This window comes from Kwoniella botswanensis, chromosome 1 (genome assembly GCF_036426115.1).
Source record: "Kwoniella botswanensis chromosome 1, complete sequence".
Classification (NCBI taxonomy): domain Eukaryota; kingdom Fungi; phylum Basidiomycota; class Tremellomycetes; order Tremellales; family Cryptococcaceae; genus Kwoniella; species Kwoniella botswanensis.
Genome location: NC_088599.1, coordinates 7,078,874 through 7,093,061, shown reverse-complemented (window position 1 = coordinate 7,093,061; position 14,188 = coordinate 7,078,874). Strand labels below are relative to the sequence as shown.

The following is a 14,188-nucleotide window of genomic DNA, read 5'->3' as shown; positions in this document are numbered from 1 at the left end:
TCGTACAGAGGACATCTAAACTAATAACCTGGACCAGCTACTCCAGTTATCCTGTGAATCCTCTTAACGATCTCAGCGTAATTCGCTTCGTTCTCGGGGTTGATAAATCCATGTCTGATTAGGAAATCAATAGTAACGACTGCCGAAGTCGGCTTGAATTCATTTTTCTTCAAGGCGGAGATCACTTCTGGAACACAAAGGAGCTACAAGGCAAAAACCAATAGCAAGGTCATCAGTAATTTCGTCAAAATTCTCGATAAAACGGTGAGAGGCAAAGGCCTAAGTGTATGGACTTACCTGGAAGGACTCTACTTCTTCGTCATTGGGTTTAGGCTTGATGTAGTCAGCTGAATCTGAAGAAGGAAGCGGAAGGTCGAAGACGTAACTGCACTCATTAAATGACTGAATCAGTTAATTCACTTAGCCATAGATATAGTGGATCGTGTTCTACTTACTCGGAGTCTGTGAAACGAAAATAGACAGTCACATCAGTCGGCAATGAAGCACGAACACTTCCTACTCAGAACGATGATCTGTCACCTACCAGGTGCGAGTCCTCCCCATTTGGTAAGTTGGAACAAAGAGATCATCCCTGCGTGTCTACCGTATCGCACCATATCAAAGTTAGTATGCACACTAGATCAAAAGATGAAAGAGACCTACCTGACATATTTTTCGATCAACCCTTCATCCCATCCAGCTTCTTCCTTACATTCAACAAGGAGAGCCTGAAGGGGTTTGTGGCCAGATGGAATACCACCGGCAACAGTCTACAAGGAATCACGAGTAAAATGAGCAGGTAAATTCATTTTCGTCTCCGTTGACTGAAATCACCCACACTATCGTATTTCAAGGGAGACCTGTCGCAATTAACATTGTAAGTTATGAAACTCTTACACCGTCGCAGAATCACTCACTTGATCCTGTTGGCACTTCTTCTAGGAATCCAGATTTTCATCTCATCACCTTGACCTTCGTAAGCTATTTCCAGTACATCACATGACATCAGATTCAGTACGATATATCTCGAACACAATTTAGGCTACTCACCTGTCATATGAACACCTAAAGCTGTACAACCCAAGATGGGCGTCGCGGCACGTTCAATCTCAAAAGCGACATTACCAAAAGGTTTCGTAGCTTCTTGTTGAATTTCTTTGGATTGTTGCCACAAGCTCGATTTGGTCGAAGCGTATATAGGGAAAGGCTCATTCATCCATACTACCAAGTTGATGAAGACAAATCCAAGTTAGCCCTAAAGAACAACATAGATTGATCAATCAGTTTGTCTCCACTCACATTTCATAGCTTCTGGGAATTTGTTTGCATCTTTCCATCTCCCCAACACTCTACTCATGACTTCCGTTCGAGCTTTCAAACCTTGTTTGTTCACTTCGTCCGAAAAGAAAATAGCAAGAACGATAAGTTTATAATCTTCTTTATGTTTTTTCTTTTCTTCCTTATCTTTACCACCTGATTCGATTACCTGTTCACCTTCCGGAACACCTTCTTCTTCTTGTGGCTTTTCTTGTTCTTGTTCTTGTTGTTTGGCGATTTTATTCTTCTTCTTGTCTTTCGCTTTTTTAGCCAACTCTTTCTCTTTACCTTCCAATTTCTTCAGAATGGTAAAGAATTGCAGACCCTTCTCACTTTTCAGATCTTTCAACAAGTCGCTGGGGACTAAGCCAATGGGCGGAAGATGATTTTGGAAATCTTTGAGAGTGAGATGTAAAGGGATTAATCTCTTGGCGTTTAGGGGGTGTCTTGTAGGGTAGGGTGTGGTGAAAGAGGGGAAGTTATCGGCCGAACGGACGATGTTGAGGAGAGAAGTCTGGGATTGGGTCTCAGTAGCGGACATCTTGGGTGGTTGGAGAATGATATTTTGAGAAGTGGAGAGTTGAGCAATCGATCTTGATAATGGCAATTAGATATTATGCAAAGAGCTTTGTTGATTTTACCGTATATGAGTTCAGCATTGAGGTATAGAAAAGCATCAAGGTTATATATGCCTTCGTAAAGTTTCGGTCATCTACGTCAGTATTTACTTTGACTCGGCATCGAATTGGCAGGGGTAGACATAAAGGATTAGCAGTGAAAGGATTAGACTGGGGGAAAAGAAAAGGTCTTCTCTGACGTGTGTAGGTAGTTACGCAGATGAACTCTTTTCAACCTCTTTGTTCTTTCCCTGTACATAGGAGGTAGAAGTACATTGCGGCTCAGATATAAGCATCGAATGACAAGGGTATGTCACTGTACTGCAAATGGTGATAGCGCTTCGAAATGACCTGCATCCACTACAGAGTGACATACTTGACCAGCTTGCGTCATAGCCACTCAGCCTACAAGTCATGCTATATGCCACATACTACAAAGGTTTCATCGATGATTTTATATTTCGGCGATTTCGCCCTACACATATGGGATTTATGGCATGACATTACACTTCGGAGAATTTCTATTTTAGATCGGATTGGTAGTCAAGGAACCTAAATGATGTAGAATAAACCTCCGTAGTACACAAACAACTGATTTGGTCTAGAACGCTCGTCATTTGATCGATGGGAGTTAAAGAGGGTCTTGGTCAAAACAAGATGATGACAATTATTCTGAATAAACTCTCCACTCCCACACGATCATCCCGAAGCTTACGCATCCGCTCTCCATCGTTTTAGGCTTGGTCTGGTGTCCAAGATCCTTGTCCACGTTCCCTCAGGGTGTGTGTGTGATCACATCTTTCTCTACAGACCAACGCCAGGGGACGGTACAAAGTGACTCATCCGGTTTCTTCTTTTTCTGTAACTCACTGTACGTGTACGTTTTTCTTACCGCATTTGAGCTTAAACCCGCCTGATCAGATTCCAGGGTTTGCTTTTTGGATTTCCTTCCGCTTCATCATCGAGAAACAGAAAACTCCGGCCGTATACGTATATGTACGTACCTGAGTTCTTCTCCCCCACAATTGACTAAAATACCTTTCTTCTCGCTTTTACCCTTAAACACCAATCAACGAGCGAAAAAAAAAAAGACTAATTGACCCTGAACCTGAACAGCACCTTAAAACGCTAGTCACAGCCAACATAGAACCATACCATTTCTTGGATTTAGCTGAAAGTATGGTGTAACCATAAACCCCCCTTGTCGCCCTCGAGTTTCTCTTCTTTTGACCTTTCCCTTAAAACCACTCGCTTCATCTTCTCATCATCATCATCATCATCATCATCATCATTCCTTCACCTTCCATCAATCATACCAACGAAGATCATCTCTGCATTACCTACCTACGTTCGTTAATCCCCCTCAACGTGAAATCATCGATCTCGCCAAGATACCCAAAGAAACCAAACGCGTGGAAGTTGTTAGATATCTGGTACTCCTTCAGACCGACATCTAACTTGCATCGATCAACTAACCCCGGATTCGTCAAGATCTGAAGACATCAGGTCCCACCCATCTCTGATACCTGATCTGCTGTGCATCTACTGGGCGATCAATGTTGGTTGCGTGAAACACTCGTCTAGATAGAGAGAAGCTCGTCAATCAGAACGTCTATACAAGCTGTAAGTGGAGAGATTTTACTCTGATCGTGATTGATGATGGATCCGAAACGATTAGCATGTAACTTCATCACTGACGTCTGTGTGCTTCTTCATCTAATCAACCATACCACTCTACTACACCTCATGATCCACCGACCATCACACATCACACATCGTACAATACGTCCGAATCTATGCCCGAACCGGACTACGCTTTGACATATCCCATCAAACAATCAAACTCTCAAAATCCCGATCATCGCGCTGTCTTGATCATGTTCACAACAATGCATTGACCTCCATGTTGTTCTCATCTCATGTGCTAACCCACAGCCTCGATCAAGTCCATCCTCACCATCAAAGTGACGTACGTACCCGGTTGCGCCCATCAAAAACACAACTTCAGGGGGGTTAGTAGAGACTACAAGCGTACCAGTGGGAAATAGACTTTTAATCATTAGCCTGATTCGGTACCTTCCTTTGGACAAGAGTAGAAAAGGAAAACAACGATCATAGCGTCCCCATCAACCCATCAACCATCAAATCAAGGGAAAGGAATCATCCACCGTTCATCGTACAACCTTTTTAGATCACCATCAACCGTACCATCTAATTAAGACTGAGATTAGAAATTGATCAAAGCGACTTCAACGCATTGATAGGACAGACAAAACCAAAGGACTCACTCGCCATTTCCCACTTCCCCACTCAAGTCACCTCAACGTCTAACACGCTCAGACACCGTCTTCTTTCTCATCTTCATCCTCTCTTCCTTCCTTCAATTTTTGAGCACAGCATCACTCATCTCTTCGAGTATAACAAAGTAGATTAATAGCTTATAGAGGTCAAAGAGATACGAGACTGTCAATTATAGAAGCATCTCTGGTGAAGGAGTTACAGATTCGTATATCGACACGTGAGTTGACCACTCCCTTTGTCACCATGATCTTCCTTCTTTTCTTCTTCCCTTTCTGATGATAGGTCTGTCTTCCAAACATCTTTTCATCGTTTCGTCATCCCATGCCTTCTTCGAACGCCCATTCCACTCTGTACATACGCATCGTATCGGAGATCTCGTCGTCATACTATCTTCTTGAAGCATCCGGAACAAAGGATGTTATCGTTCAAGAAGATGGAAGACACTCTTCTGGTCCGACCAGACTTTGACTCGGGATCACGACATGTTGTTGCCCATGACTATGTCATGCTTTCTCAGCAACGCCTCTATGGTCCCCGTATCTTCCCCTTATTTGCCACCGTTTTACTTTCGACCGCATTGTTATGCTTTTGTATGTGAATTTATCATCTTACTGATATCACCTCTTTTGAAATGCGACCGCTCGTGAATCGACCAATAGTCAGACCCATTATGCCAGACGCCAGGATGTCGCACTCATCCCACCATCATCATCATTCCCACTCTTCCCATGCGTACCCTTCCCATGGTCCTCCATCGGGCTATCCACCTTCTTCCTCACATTCACCATACCCGCAATCTGCACATCATCACCACCATTCCTCAAGACACGTTTCAAACGGTCCACCACCTACTGCTCCGGGAATGGTCGGTGGACCTCACCCGCCACCTATGACCATGGCTGGACCTCCCCCAGAAGCCATCGGTCCACCATCGATCGTAGCCATGGGAAATGGGCATGGCCATCCGGCAGGTATGGGCGGCCCAATCAGCCCTGCTGCCAGGGCAGCAAAGGAAAAGATGGATAATCTCCTAGCTCAGTTGGCTAATGCTAATGAAAACACTTGGATGTTGATTGGTATGTCATCATGTCTGTTTTTGAAGTGGTTTCAGATGCTGATGTTATGTGTGTGACGTAGGTGCCGTCGCTGAAGGAATGAATAACCCTGATCGAGCTCTAACAGCGTTCGAAAATGCTCTGCGACATAACCCTTCGTCCGTGCTTGGATTGAATGCTGTCGCCTCCATTGCGAGGAGCAGAGATAATTTCGATAAAGCCATAGAGTATTTCCAGAGGATTTTGAATATCAACCAAGAGAATGGGGAAGTATGGGGATCGATGGGTGAGTCGTCACGTATCCACGATTTGGGATTAGCTCAACTTACATGCGAATGCCCTATTAGGCCATTGCTTATTGATGAAAGATGATCTACCGAAAGCGTATACCGCCTATCAACAGGCGTTATACCATCTACCTAATCCGAAGGTGAGCCATTGTTCCATATTCTCCGTAACATCATAACTGATGATTTCGGTAGGAACCTAAATTATGGTATGGTATCGGCATTCTATACGACCGATACGGTTCATTCGAACATGCTGAAGAAGCCTTCTCGAGCGTGCTCAAGATGGATCCTAGTAAGTTTATCGCGTATAGCGGCAGACTTTGAAGGGTGCAAGCTGATATAAATATGTAGATTTCGAGAAAGCAAACGAAATTTACTTCCGATTAGGTATCATATACAAGCATCAACGCAAATTCGGAGCTTCGTTAGAGGTGAGCTGAACGCAGAGTAACTCCATTATCAAAGCTGACGAGGAAAACGACAATCTAGTGTTTCCGATACATCCTCAACAATCCACCTCGTCCACTCACCTCATGGGATATCTGGTTCCAGCTCGGTCACGTATATGAACAAGATCGAGATTACGAAAATGCCCGGGAAGCGTATCTGCGAGTGTTGAGTCATCAACCCGACCATGCTAAAGTACTTCAACAGCTTGGTTGGCTTCACCACCAACCTGGCGCTCCATTCGCCGATCAGGATAAGGCTGTCCAGTACCTCACCAAGAGTCTCGAGACTGGTAAGTGACCCTACTATAGAACGATGTACATAAGCTGATTTCACTTTTAGACGGGACCGATGCTCAAAGTTGGTACCTCTTGGGTCGAGCTTTCATGGCTGGTCAAAGATACAACAAAGCGTACGAAGCTTATCAACAAGCTGTTTATCGGGATGGTCGAAACCCTACTTTCTGGTGTTCCATCGGTGTCCTCTACTATCAAATTAATCAATATAGAGATGCGCTTGATGCTTACTCTCGAGCTATCCGACTCAATCCTTACATTAGTGAAGTATGGTACAACTTAGGAAGTCTTTACGAATCTTGCAACAACCAAATTACCGATGCAATCGACGCTTATTCCAGGGCAGCCGAGCTAGATCCATCGAATACGACGATCAAGCAACGACTCAGCATTCTACAAACTCATGGCAATGCACCCCTTCCTCCCGCTCCTGGTCCAGTCGACGTTCATCCATCTCAATACAGCGCTACACCTACCGGCCAACATCCACCCGGTCAATCACCCGGTCAATCACCCCATGGTCATCCCGGACAACTTCCACCAGGTGAAGGACCTGCTGCTGGAAGAGACTTACCTCCACCACCTCCTGGTAGCGAATTTGGTCGACTTCAATCTCCTGGACCATTCCGCGGTGGACCTGTACCTCCTCCTCTTGCTCATGTCGACGAAAGCCGAGGATCGATGTCAAGACATGCTCCTCTGGCACCTATGGAGACAGAAAGACCAGATGGACCCAGAGAAAGAGGCGAACCTCCTCGCGGTGGACCTCAGTATAATGGCGGTGGAAGGTTCGATCTTGCTGGGAGACATATCGAAACTCCCCCTTCTCCAGGTCGACGAGATCCTTTCGGTAATGGTCCACCTAATCATGGAGGATATCCTCCTTCGTACCCTAGAGATAGAGAGCGCGAGGAGTGGGAAAGAAGCAGAGAAAGATCAAGGATACCTCCAGGTGGTCCAGTCGACGTCCGAGGACCTTCACCCAGAATGCAAGATCGAGTACCTCATCCTAATGTCGATCCTCGTCAACAACCTTCTCCTAGGCTTCCACCTGATTACAGGAGTCAAGAATACCCTCGAGCTGTCGAATCACCATACCCTCCTGGATATCCTTATGAACACCGAGGATCTTACCCCTCGGGACCTGATCCACGATATGACCCTAAGCGAGAAGCGGAGGAAGCCAGGCGCCGTGATGAAGGACGAAGATTCGATGAGAGAGAACTCAACGGGTCTATCCGACGTGGATCAGTTACTAGGGATCTACGAGCCGATGATATTAGAGTGCCTAGTCCTGCTCCCTCAACAGGTAGTAAAGCTGGATCTAAAAGAAGGAACGAGAATGAGAAATCTGGAAATGCCAAGAGAGCGAAAGATGATAAACCACCTAGCAAGAGGGGAAGTGGGGATAGCGCCAAGAAGGATAAATCAAAAGGAGGTCTCAAAGCTAATGTGGATGATGAACCTAGAGGTCTTTCGCCTAGACCTACAAATGCTAGTAGTCCTTCTGCATCCGTTAGGAGTACACCTCAGCAGACACCTCAAAAGCCCGTTCCCACTAGGACAGTGGATGAAGGTGAGCTACAAACTACGGATGATTCCTGTGAGGTCATAGCTGACATACCATATGTAGATTACGATGAAGGTGCTGCCGATGCTTTGATGACATTACATGGAGATCGACCACCGACAAGTAAAGATAGCACGACTCGAAATGGATCACCGTCTTCTCGAAGTCCAGCTGCACCGTCCGTTGTAGGATCAAAGAGATTAGATCCACCTTCACCTTCATCTTCTCCAGCTACCATCTCCAAAAAGCCCAAAGGCGATAAATCAATTTCACCTCCTGCTCCTACTGCCGCATCAAGTAGACGAACGATCATTGAAGTCCTCAATACACCTTCCATCGGATCGCCTTTACCTCGATCGACACCTGCTGAGGAAATTGAGAAGATTGATTTGGACGCAAAAAAGGTGGAAGAGCCTAAGGTTGAAGCTGAACCAGAGAAAGAGAAGGAGAAGGAGAAGGACACATCAACCACTGTTGCTGCAACTGACGAAGTGGAGAAACAGAATGGAGAGGAAGAAGGAGAGGTGAAGGAAAACTCAAGACCACCTACACCACCTTTACCTTCCTCGTCGCCTAAGGCTTCCGGAGTGGCTGAGAAAGATAAGAAGAGCGAAGTGGTTAATGGTGATGTAGATGCGGATGTGGAGATGGGAGAACCTGAGGATACCGGAATTGAAGTTGAGACAAAGACTGCACCTGCTTCCGAGGTTGTCGAAGAAGGTGAAAAGAAGGATGAGGAAGTATCTATAGATCAAGGTAAAAAGACGGGTATGGAAGTTGATCACAAGGAAGGCGAAAAAGAGGAAGAAGGTGAACTGAAGGAATCTGGAGTAGAAGTAGAAGGAAATGAAGAAAACGAAAATGCAAAAGAGAAAGCTAAAGAAGTAGAAGTGTGATAACCAAGTTCTGTAACCTCAATTCTACATATATATATACATATATACAATTATATCTAGTAGTAAGATCAGAAGAGAGATACAGTACAGGATGATTTAAATGATTTAAACTAAATTAAATAGAATTTTCGGGGTTAGTGATATACTTAAAACGTACTCTTCATCTGTTTGTGTATGAATATGGTATGGATAGACGACACACGATGGATATCATTATTATCTAATTATCTATATATCTAGGTATGGGATTCGGATTGTAGCAATCCATCGATGGTATTGCAACTTCTCATCGAGATCCAGTCTTGTAAGCTCACAGGTAGGACAAGAGAAAGACCCAGGACTTGTACGAATGACACGAGCACCATTCATAATACAATGCACATATAACATGAGATTAGCCATGGGGTGGGTAGAGCTACATATACCTACTCCTTGCTATACCACCAATTGACCTAAATACAAAATCGAAAAATCCAGCTGTGTCACCCAAATTCTCTTCAGTCCTCTCCAAACTGGATAGGGTAGATTGATATCTCTTCAAATTGGTCTCGAGGGCATTCAAAGCGTTGGACAAGTGGGGGTTGGAAGACGATGATAATGCGGAATAAGGTTGGAGAAGATGGGACTCTGTGTTCATGTTGATTTAGTCTAACAAATACAATAGGCTGGATGTAGATGAAGCGAGGTGACTTACCTGATGATAAATAGACTAAGGAAAGTCCTATTCTCTTAGTATACCATTCGGGCTATCAACGAAATACATGTTCAGTATGGCAAATCTTCCCACACGGTGAACAATGTTGGTAAAAACAGATATAGATCAAGATCAGGTATGATGAATTAGAATCTGAATTGTTAGTAGCTTGACGGAAGAGTACAACAGAAGTAAGGTATGAAGAGATATCACTCACTCCAGGACCCGTAGGTTCATTCCAATACCCTCTCCTCACGATTCCTTTTTGCTTACCCTTCTGTTCAGTTAAGAACAGCGCCTCGTCTGCTATCCGCCATGCGTATCCCAAGGGACCTAGAGGGTTGATTGATAGTAATGGAAGTCTGTTTCCTGTCATTGAACTTATTTGGTCTAATACTGAGCTGACATTGCCATTCAGTTTCGGATTCGGATTCGTAACCGACCTCGACAGTGAGGACGAGGAGGAAGGTGGTGAATACGATGGCGGTAGTTTTATAGAAGATAACAATGTCTTGAGGATTGGTAAGGAAGGGAGCGGTATTGAAGGTGTGGATGACGGTGTAGAGAGATTGGCATATGCCTATGAAAAGTATTAGCAATTCAACTCTGATCGTTAGGTGAGATAGAACAAGATCGTTCCAATTTCACACTGGTCTTGAAGATGAGACGAATGAAACACCCACCTCTACGAGATGTTCACCGACTTTCGAACTATACTCTATCCTCCTTCTTAGCACCTCCCCCAGATCCTCTTTACCTTCTATGGGGCTATTCATCACTTTCAATCCCTCTTCTTCCCATCTCTCGACTAGAGCCTTCGACGCCCCAACTGATCCTGGACCGAACAACGTATCTATCACTGCATCGGGATTAGTGATGTCCGGTTTCATTGAGCGGAGAGATTGAAGGAGCGCAGGTCGGGTGAATGAGTGGGTCGATAGGAATGGGAGAGATGACGTGAGGATTTGAGAGCGGAGAGCCATATTTGTTATGATCTGCTAGGCCCTTTGACGGGGAAGAAACGTATGCTGCTATCGGTAGAGGATCTGTTCGGACTGGTTGGAATGATCCCGAGTGGGACTGTAGCACAATGATGTATGATTGGATGTGAGATGTGAAAGAGATCGGAATGATCTGTTGAGAGATTTGAACTCGTTCGGACAAAGCCAACTATAACCGAGAAAAAGTTGAACGTCAACTTCTGCATTTTGATTGTTTTCGTGTTTGTTGTCTTGTTCGTGGATCTACATATACATCAATCAATACGACCTCAACCCAAGGTCACTAACTGCCTGATTAGAAGATGTCGATAATCAGCTCCAGAGCTCTGCGGAGTCTGAGAGCATGTCCAAAATGCTCGGTCACCAGCAAGTCTCGTATCCTTTCAACAGTAGGACCAAGGATGATCAGTCGAGCGAATTCAACGATATCACCGAGATCTATCAAGCCTTATGTACCCAAGGGTGGGCCAAAGGCTCATCATGGTGAGCCGGAAGCTTCCAAAATATCACAATGAAGATCCTTCTGAACCGAAAATGACAAAGAAAGGGGCGAAGTACCAGAGCTGACTGGCACTCCGCTTCATAGGCCCACGAGCAAAGATAACACATGATATACAGGATCTATCACCCGCTCTGGAAAATCAGAAAGTAGTCGTTGCTGGATGGCTATTCTCACAGAGGTGAGCTATGTTCTCATCCACCCTGATCATATCTCAATATATCACTATTTAACAATGTCACGAATCATCCGCTGGACGGCTGTTGTGATGTAAACTAACGTATGTCATGCTCGTAGACGAGCTTCCGAGAACCTTCATTTTTTCACCATCCGATCATCCACCTCCTCAGTCCAACTTGTCTCTCGTCTGAAAGATGCTTCTCAAGATCTGATGGAATGGCCCTTGGAGAGCGTGGTGTTGGTGGAAGGTACGGTGAAGGGGAGAAAGCAGAAAGCGAAAGGTGCGAGTGCTGTGAGTCCACTTTCATTACCCCTGCACTCGTTTTCAGAACTGTAGTAAGATTGAGACTGCCCCATGCCTATCCAAATGGTAAAACATCATCTGTGCTCGCTATACTGACTCATCTCACACCATTCCCAGCCAGTCGACGAGGTGGAGATAGATCTATCTCAGATAACCCTCCTGAACCCCGCCGATGCTCAACTACCCTTCTATCCCAACAGACCTGAAATTGTAAGTGAACAATTCAGTTGACTGCAACGCAAGATCATCGAGACTCATGAGGCTGATCAAACCAAAATGAGGGTAGGCTAACGAAGATCTACGAAATCAAAATCGTTATTTGGATTTACGACGTGCCGAGTTAGCTGAAAATCTCCAGACGAGGAGTAAAGTCGCTCATATAGTTCGAAACTACCTGCATGATAATGGTATGTCATGCATACCCCATACCATACTAGACCTTGTGTCTCCGTCTAGAATTCAAGATATACTGATATACTTTTTTTTCTCAGGTTTCACCGAAGTAGAGACTCCCATACTGCTCAACTCCTCTCCTGAAGGCGCCCGAGAGTTCTTAGTACCTACCCGAACACCCTCTTCAGACGGTTCACCAAGATTTTACGCCCTCCCGCAATCTCCTCAGCAACCCAAACAACTTTTGATCGCTTCGGGGGCTATACCGAGGTATTATCAAATTGCGAAATGTTTCAGGGATGAAGATGGGCGGAAGGATAGACAACCTGAGTTCACACAGATAGATCTCGAGATGGCATTCGTAGATGGTTCAGCACCGAATGCAGCGATCGCGAAAGATGGTAGTGCGGGCATGAGATCGACTTGGGCAATTGGTGGATCACAAGTGAGAGAGATAATTGAAGGTTTAGTAAAGAAGATCTGGAAAGATATCAAAGGTGTCGATTTGGAGGGGTGGTTCAGAGTTATGCCTTATGATGTTGCTATGGATGTTGTGAGTGGCTGTGAACTCACATGAAATCTCTTTGCATTACCCAGCGATTTGAGGCTGAAGCTAATGTCGAGATTTTGGGATCAGTACGGATCGGACAAACCTGATACGAGGTTTGAGATGTATGTGAGTGAGATTCGCCTTTCACAACAGTCTAGTATTGGGTTACAATTAATTTTAGCTGATGAGATGTCATTCAGACCTTGCCTATAGGGTACTACCCTACACTCTCTGACGCCTCTCTCGATAAGATCTTACTTGATCAATCACCATCAACAGTAGAATTCATGATTGTCCCTGCTCATCAAGCGGAAGGTTTAGACATTCCATCTCTAGCGAAGAGCAGTCAATTCGTAAGTCCCAGTCAAAATCAATCGCGACTCGAGATGAATTTCTGCTGATGGATAAATTTGATAGATCGATTATATCAAGATCACCGATAAGAATATCTACACTTGGCAGAATGAATCAGTCTTGACTGCTCCTATAGGGCTGGAACAGGATAAAACCTTGCCAGCAGGTGTCAGACCCGGTGATGTCGTTTGGGTATCTAGGCGAAAGAAGATTGCCGAGGTACGTAAAGTCGATGCTAGACTGATCCAGTTCGATAGTATCTACGCTTGGTGCTGATTCATGGCTGCAGGGCGGATGGACACATCTTGGTAGATTGAGAGTCCAGATATCTGAGATACTATCTTCCAAGGGTATGTCCACTAATTGAGTTACACCTTCCGTGAAAACATGGGATAGCTAACATGACAGATTGATTGACCGATACAGGACTATTGCAACTCCCTATTCAACCTCATTTCCTATGGATAACGCAATTCCCCTTGTTCACCCTAGCAGACGAAGATAAAGCGCAATTATCAAAAGGTCGATATGCCTCGACCCATCATCCGTTCACTTCCCCGATGTGGGAAGATCTGGAAGATCTCAAGAAAGGTAAAGTAGATGGTGTCAGGGGTCAACACTATGATTTGGTATTAAATGGACAGGAGATAGGGGGAGGAAGTGTCAGGATACATGACGCTGAGTTACAGGAGTGGGTGATGAAAGAGGTTTTACAGGTGGGTTATAGTCAAATGCATCTCCCACATAATCTCAGTGGGGCTGGAAGTTGAAGGCTGATTGTGTTTGATATTTTAGCTCGATGATGAAGAGATTGGCCGGTTCGATCATCTTCTGAAAGCATTACGATGTGGTGCACCACCTCATGGAGGTATAGCTCTGGGTGAATATCAACACCAATTTGGCAGAAGAGATTGGACCCGAAGCTGATTTATCATTATGTCATTCCACATTACACAGGCTTCGATCGATTAGTATCAATCTTATGCGAGACGAGATCAATCAGAGAGGTAATCGCATTCCCTAAATCAGGTACATCAGGTATCGATCCTGTTTTCAGATCACCTTCGATATCTTCAGATGAAGTCTTGAAGGAATATGGTTTGACGAGTTTGAAAGGTTTACGAAAGGAGGAAGTGAAGGAGGAGGAAGTGGAAGAGATTGAGGAGAAAGAGAAAGACAAAGAAGTAATCAAAGAGAAAATCATTGAGGAAGACGGGAAAGTAAAGAAAAGTGAGAAGGTATTAAGGGAGGAACAGGACAAAGAAGTGGAAGTGAATGACAAGGAGAGAATTGTAGTGGAGGAGAAATAGGTCAATGCGCCAAGATTGGCAATTTACATAGATGAAATCAATGGTCGACATGGAACCTACTAGAGTACTGATTCTCAGTATATGTGCATAGCAAATAGATTAACACGCATATAA

General features: G+C 44.6%; 4 protein-coding genes across 4 annotated transcripts; 2 read left to right on the top strand and 2 right to left on the bottom strand.

Annotated features, from left to right (window-relative positions):
• Window positions 1-20: 20 nt before the first annotated feature.
• L199_002677 (uncharacterized protein) lies at window positions 21-1,858 on the bottom strand (the record flags this gene model as incomplete). The annotated part of the gene is made up of 9 exons (XM_064888416.1): window positions 21-203; window positions 298-385; window positions 456-462; window positions 545-600; window positions 664-770; window positions 839-860; window positions 918-981; window positions 1,051-1,221; window positions 1,300-1,858. 9 exons carry the CDS (start codon window positions 1,856-1,858, stop codon window positions 21-23), a joined length of 1,257 nt encoding a protein of 418 aa, XP_064744488.1.
• A 3,047-nt stretch (window positions 1,859-4,905) lies between these two features.
• L199_002676 (uncharacterized protein) lies at window positions 4,906-8,789 on the top strand (the record flags this gene model as incomplete). The annotated part of the gene is made up of 8 exons (XM_064888415.1): window positions 4,906-5,311; window positions 5,373-5,576; window positions 5,638-5,720; window positions 5,773-5,872; window positions 5,932-6,011; window positions 6,070-6,319; window positions 6,370-7,899; window positions 7,957-8,789. 8 exons carry the CDS (start codon window positions 4,906-4,908, stop codon window positions 8,787-8,789), a joined length of 3,486 nt encoding a protein of 1,161 aa, XP_064744487.1.
• A 415-nt stretch (window positions 8,790-9,204) lies between these two features.
• L199_002675 (uncharacterized protein) lies at window positions 9,205-10,466 on the bottom strand (the record flags this gene model as incomplete). The annotated part of the gene is made up of 4 exons (XM_064888414.1): window positions 9,205-9,416; window positions 9,484-9,535; window positions 9,701-10,063; window positions 10,167-10,466. The coding sequence occupies 4 exons, from the start codon at window positions 10,464-10,466 to the stop codon at window positions 9,205-9,207; spliced, it is 927 nt and encodes a 308-aa protein (XP_064744486.1).
• Window positions 10,467-10,786: 320 nt separating this feature from the next.
• L199_002674 (uncharacterized protein) lies at window positions 10,787-14,074 on the top strand (the record flags this gene model as incomplete). Its single annotated transcript, XM_064888413.1, has 13 exons — window positions 10,787-10,967; window positions 11,071-11,164; window positions 11,281-11,455; window positions 11,585-11,677; window positions 11,754-11,874; window positions 11,959-12,413; window positions 12,498-12,536; window positions 12,611-12,763; window positions 12,828-12,983; window positions 13,054-13,114; window positions 13,191-13,480; window positions 13,560-13,644; window positions 13,722-14,074. 13 exons carry the CDS (start codon window positions 10,787-10,789, stop codon window positions 14,072-14,074), a joined length of 2,256 nt encoding a protein of 751 aa, XP_064744485.1.
• Between the last annotated feature and the right edge of the window lie 114 nt (window positions 14,075-14,188).